Below are 4,554 nucleotides of genomic sequence, written 5' to 3'. Positions count from 1 at the left end.
ACCAATTACAGTTTTGCACTCTATTAATACCTGCAAAAGCTGTTCTTCCTGCACATCTAACATACCATATGAGATAATAACATGTAAAGTTAAGTTAGGTCCTACTAAAGCATACCTGAGATGAGGTGGTAGTGGTTGCAGTTCCAGTTGTGGTGGCTCTTCGATCGATGGATTAGCTGGAGGAGTTTTTCTTTCTTCTAAGTGCAAAGACTCAAATTCGAGCTTTCTTTTCCAGAACCATTGGCCTTCAAGAGCCAGCACCCGCTCCGCCAAGTGTTCTCCATCTATATGAGATAGGCTGCTATCGGGTCTTTAGCGATCATAGTCTCATCTTCCTCCTCCAAAATTACATCCACAACTTCTATTAGAGAGCAGTTAGCAAATTCACTTGGTCGCCGCATAGACTTATGTACATTGAATGTTATCTCTTCATCGTGCATTCTCATTTTTAGCTCTCCAATTTCACAATCAATTATAGCTCTCCCAATGTCCAAGAATGGTCTTCCCAAAATTACAGGAATCTCCTCGTCAACCCTGCAGTCTAGAATGACAAAATCTGCTGGAAACACAAACTTTCCAACCTGCACTAGTACATTATCAAGGATACCTGATGTCCTCTTCACTGTCTGATCGGCTAGCTGTAGTAACATGGATGTGGGACTTGCTCTTCCAATGCCTAACCTTTTGTAGATAGCCAAGGGCATCAAGTTTATACTTGCCCCTAAATCATAAAATGCTTTAGCAAAAGCATAGCTGCCTATTGTGCATGGGATTGTGGAACTCCCTGGGTCTGACAACTTCTTAGATATGGGTCTCATCACGACAGCACTACAGGTCTGGGTTAGTGTAACAGTGGCCAAGTCTTTAAAGTCAAACTTGCGAGATATCAAATCCTTCATCATTTTGGCATACCCAGGCATCTCCCTCAAGGTGTCAATCAGTGGGATGTTTACCTGGATTTGGTTCACCATCTCCATGAATTTCTTATACTGCTCATCCTTTTGATATTTGGCCAATCTTTGTGGAAATGGTGCTGGAGGTCACTTCCTTCCTGTGATTTGAGTTTTATCCTGCTTAGGCACTACTTCTACTGTCGTTTCTTGTGCTACCTCAGTCTCCTTAGCCACCTCCTTTTCTTTTCTTGTGCTCTCTTGTGCATGTTGTATCAACACCTCAGTTAACCTTGTTGAATCATCTACCTCAATGGGTACTGGCACAAGTGTTTCAGTTGGTCGGATTTCGCGAGCAATTTCTTGCTTTAGATCTAGGTCTCTACCATTTCTTAGACTCACTGCCATAAGCTGTTTCAGGCCCTGCTCTTTTGGATTGACTTGTGTGTCTGCAGGTAACGTCCCTTGGGGGCGATTATTCAGAGCCATTGGTATCTGTCCTAATTGAATCTCAATGCCTTTTATCGCTGATTTGTATGCGTCCACTCTCTCTTGCATTTTTCCATTGGACCCAATCAATTGTTGCAGCATTCCTTTAATTTCAAACAACCCATCATCTTGTCTCACTATTTGCTGTTGTTGAGGCTGTTGATAAGCTAGCTACTGATTTTGTTGGTTGTATCCCTGTTGCCTTTGGTACGACACAACTTGACTCTGTGGTCGCATTGCTCCAAGATTGTTGCTATTATTGTACTGTTGCTGTGCGGGTCTATATTGTTGATTCTGTTGCCCCCAATTTTGACCACCTTGCCTCTGTCCTCCATAGTTGGCCACATAGTTCATATCTTCCTGATAGTGCTGGTTGTCACTTTACGCACTCCAAGTGCATACATATAGTTGGTTAATGCATGGTGTACATAATCCCCCATTAGTCGCGCCAACTATGTGTACCTGCTGCTTCTGGCCTGATTCATTGATCTTTTTGGTGAGGATACTCATTTGCATCATCAGAATGGCCATATTTTTGCCTATGGAGTTGTCTGGGTCCAAAGCCACTGAGTGAACGACATGAGTGATCGTAGAGTCTTTTGTCATCCATCCTGAGTTTTGAGCCATTTTATCAAATAGGATCTTGCATTCTCTGAATGATTTGCTCAAAAAATTCTCCACCTACTGAAGCATCAACATTGGCCTTTAAGTTGTCTGCTAATCTCATGTAGAACCTCTGCCCTAACATATGATCTGGAATGCCATGATGTGGACACTTAACCAGCATGCCCTTGAACCTCTCCCACGTTTCTTGTAGTGTTTCTGTTGGTCTCTACCTGAAGCTCAATATCTCATCAATTTGTTTGGCAGTCTTATTGGGTGGGTAGAACTTGTTCAAAAATTGCTTGACCAATTCCTCCCAAGTAGTGATAAAGTTTATGGGGAGTGAATTAATTCAAGTTTGAGCCTCTCCCGTCACCGAAAATGGAAACAATAACAACTTTATTGCTTCTGGTGTCACATTAGGTTGCCTTTGTGTGACACATATCGACAGGAAATTTTTCAAATGCTGCTGAGGAACTTCAATGTAAGATCCTGAGAACAGTCCCTTGTTCTGCAATAAATGTAGAATGTTATTTATGATTTGAAATGATTCCGCTTGTATCTGATGGACTGCAATTGCGGTTGCCAGATTTTTGGCGGTGGGTTGTGCCCAATCATACAATGCTGCTTCTGGCACAAGAGGCACCACACCCTGATTGTTCGGGTCATTCGCATTATTTCCGTTGTGTGGATTTTCTATTCCGTCATCCATGTCTGGTTCGATATGTTCTGTTGAGTTCTGTTGTTGTTTGCCCTTCTTGTTTGCACGATTCAGTGCTTTGAAAACTTTCTCAGGATCTGATAATGCTTCGAATAATTCACCAGTTCTTGAGGAGTTTCTAGGATTGCACCTGTAATACCCAAGACTACAAACATTAGAATTTCAATGTATTTAGTTTAAAATGAAGAATATTGAATACACTAAGAATTCTAGCACTTCTTTTAGTTGCAATTAATAACACCATTAATTCCCCGGCAACGATGCCAAAATTTGATTACGCCCAACTATGCCTTATAAAAAGGACTAAGCGGTTGTTGCAAATATATTTCGGTTAACAAGTTCGGAGTCGAATCCCACAAGGAATTAACCTATTAAGCACAGCTACTAGACTCGCACAAATTCACGCAATCAATATTCAGAAATATTTAAATAATAATTTGGATGTTTACTAACTAAATATTACGTAATAAAAATGCAGTAATTAATAACTAACTACGAACAAGTTGTAGATAAGAATTGGAATGGTCTAAGGTTCTGATTTCCCCTATTGTCGGAATCCTTTTCGCTATATTTCCTATAAATTTGCCTAAGTTTTCTCTACCGATCATGAGCTCTTTGAGTATCGTAATTCTCTCCCGAGTAGCTACCATAATTTACTACACATACTTTTCCGAATTACGCTAGCTGGCACTAAGTTACGGCTCACGCGGATCGCACCAAGGCTTCGTTATTCTTAATCTCACCTTTAAACCCTCCGTATTGATCCCTCATATACGTTAGGAGTGATATTGTTCAACAACTACCTAAATATGCACTCTCTTCCGAGTAATACACACTAAATAGGCACAATTGATTGAGAGCTCTTCAACCAACCACAATATAAATATAGTTGAACAAATAGAGAAAAACTACGACAAATCTATATTAACGTAACAGAAAAATTATCTTCCAATAGGTTCCATCAAAACCCTAGATTAGAAGTTTAGCTACTCGTACTCATAGTAACAATATCCCAAGTATTTTACATAAATAAATTACAAAGTAAAGATGAAGGAATGTAGAAATCGATGATTCTTTCCTCCAACGGGTGTTCCACGAGCTATTCTTTCCTCCGGTCACAAAACTCCTTCGAAAGTGGTGTTTAATGTCTATTTATATGTGTAGGAAAAGACCTAAATAACATAGCCCAAGTCCTAGTCAAACAAGGAGACAAAATAAGCCTTCAAAATCCGGATCAAGCTCGCCTCAGACCGCGCCTTGCGAGGTAAAACGCAAGATGAACCTCGCCCCGGACCATGCGACGCCTGCCTCCACATGAGCTCATCCTTGCCTTATCCCTCGCGTCGCCTGCTCCCACTCGAGCTCAAAGGCTCGTCTCGCCAGCTCTAACGCGAGCTCAATAGCTCGCTTCTCCAGCTTTCTCATTTTTCCGCTGCTCACTTCTTTCTTTCTTCTTTTCAACTGTTTTCGAGCACGATTTAAACTTTAAATATTCCTTTTGCTATATTTTCATCTCTAATATACCTACACATAAAATATACTCCATTACACGCAAATAAAGTATAGTTTGGCATTAAGGCACCTAAAATATAAGGTAAATAATGTACTAAAATATGGAATTATAACCGAACATCAGTTTTTCTCTTTCTATTTTTGGTTATTGTTTTGTGGTTATTACCGTAGTGATGTAGCAGCTTGGGGATGAGAAAGTAGGTAAGGAAGTATCATGAAATAAGTAAAAACAAAGAAATACTATATTATTAAAAAGGGGACTTGTGGCCTTGATCGCTTCTTTCGCCAAAAAGAATACAATACAAACGATGAGATCAAGTAAGAAAACTAGTCAATAAA

At 40.1% G+C, this 4,554-nt stretch overlaps 1 protein-coding gene and 1 non-coding gene across 2 annotated transcripts; one reads left to right on the top strand and one right to left on the bottom strand.

The window, feature by feature from the left end:
- Positions 1-284: 284 nt before the first annotated feature.
- LOC138906429 (uncharacterized) lies at positions 285-971 on the bottom strand. The gene has a single exon (XM_070195173.1). The coding sequence runs from the start codon at positions 969-971 to the stop codon at positions 285-287; it is 687 nt and encodes a 228-aa protein (XP_070051274.1).
- Positions 972-2,137: 1,166 nt separating this feature from the next.
- On the top strand, positions 2,138-2,244 carry LOC117280849 (small nucleolar RNA R71). The gene has a single exon (XR_004511441.1). It is a non-coding gene; the product is annotated as a small nucleolar RNA R71 (small nucleolar RNA).
- Positions 2,245-4,554: the final 2,310 nt, after the last annotated feature.

The sequence above is a fragment of the Nicotiana tomentosiformis genome, chromosome 1, assembly GCF_000390325.3.
Source record: "Nicotiana tomentosiformis chromosome 1, ASM39032v3, whole genome shotgun sequence".
Taxonomy (NCBI): Eukaryota; Viridiplantae; Streptophyta; class Magnoliopsida; order Solanales; family Solanaceae; genus Nicotiana; species Nicotiana tomentosiformis.
Note: the sequence above shows the minus strand (reverse complement) of the source record. Positions and strands in the feature narration are given on the sequence as shown.

Excerpts from the sequence above, each read along its gene's own strand:
- LOC138906429 (XM_070195173.1), bottom strand. The coding sequence starts at position 971 with ATGGTGAACCAAATCCAGGTAAACATCCCACTGATTGACACCTTGAGG.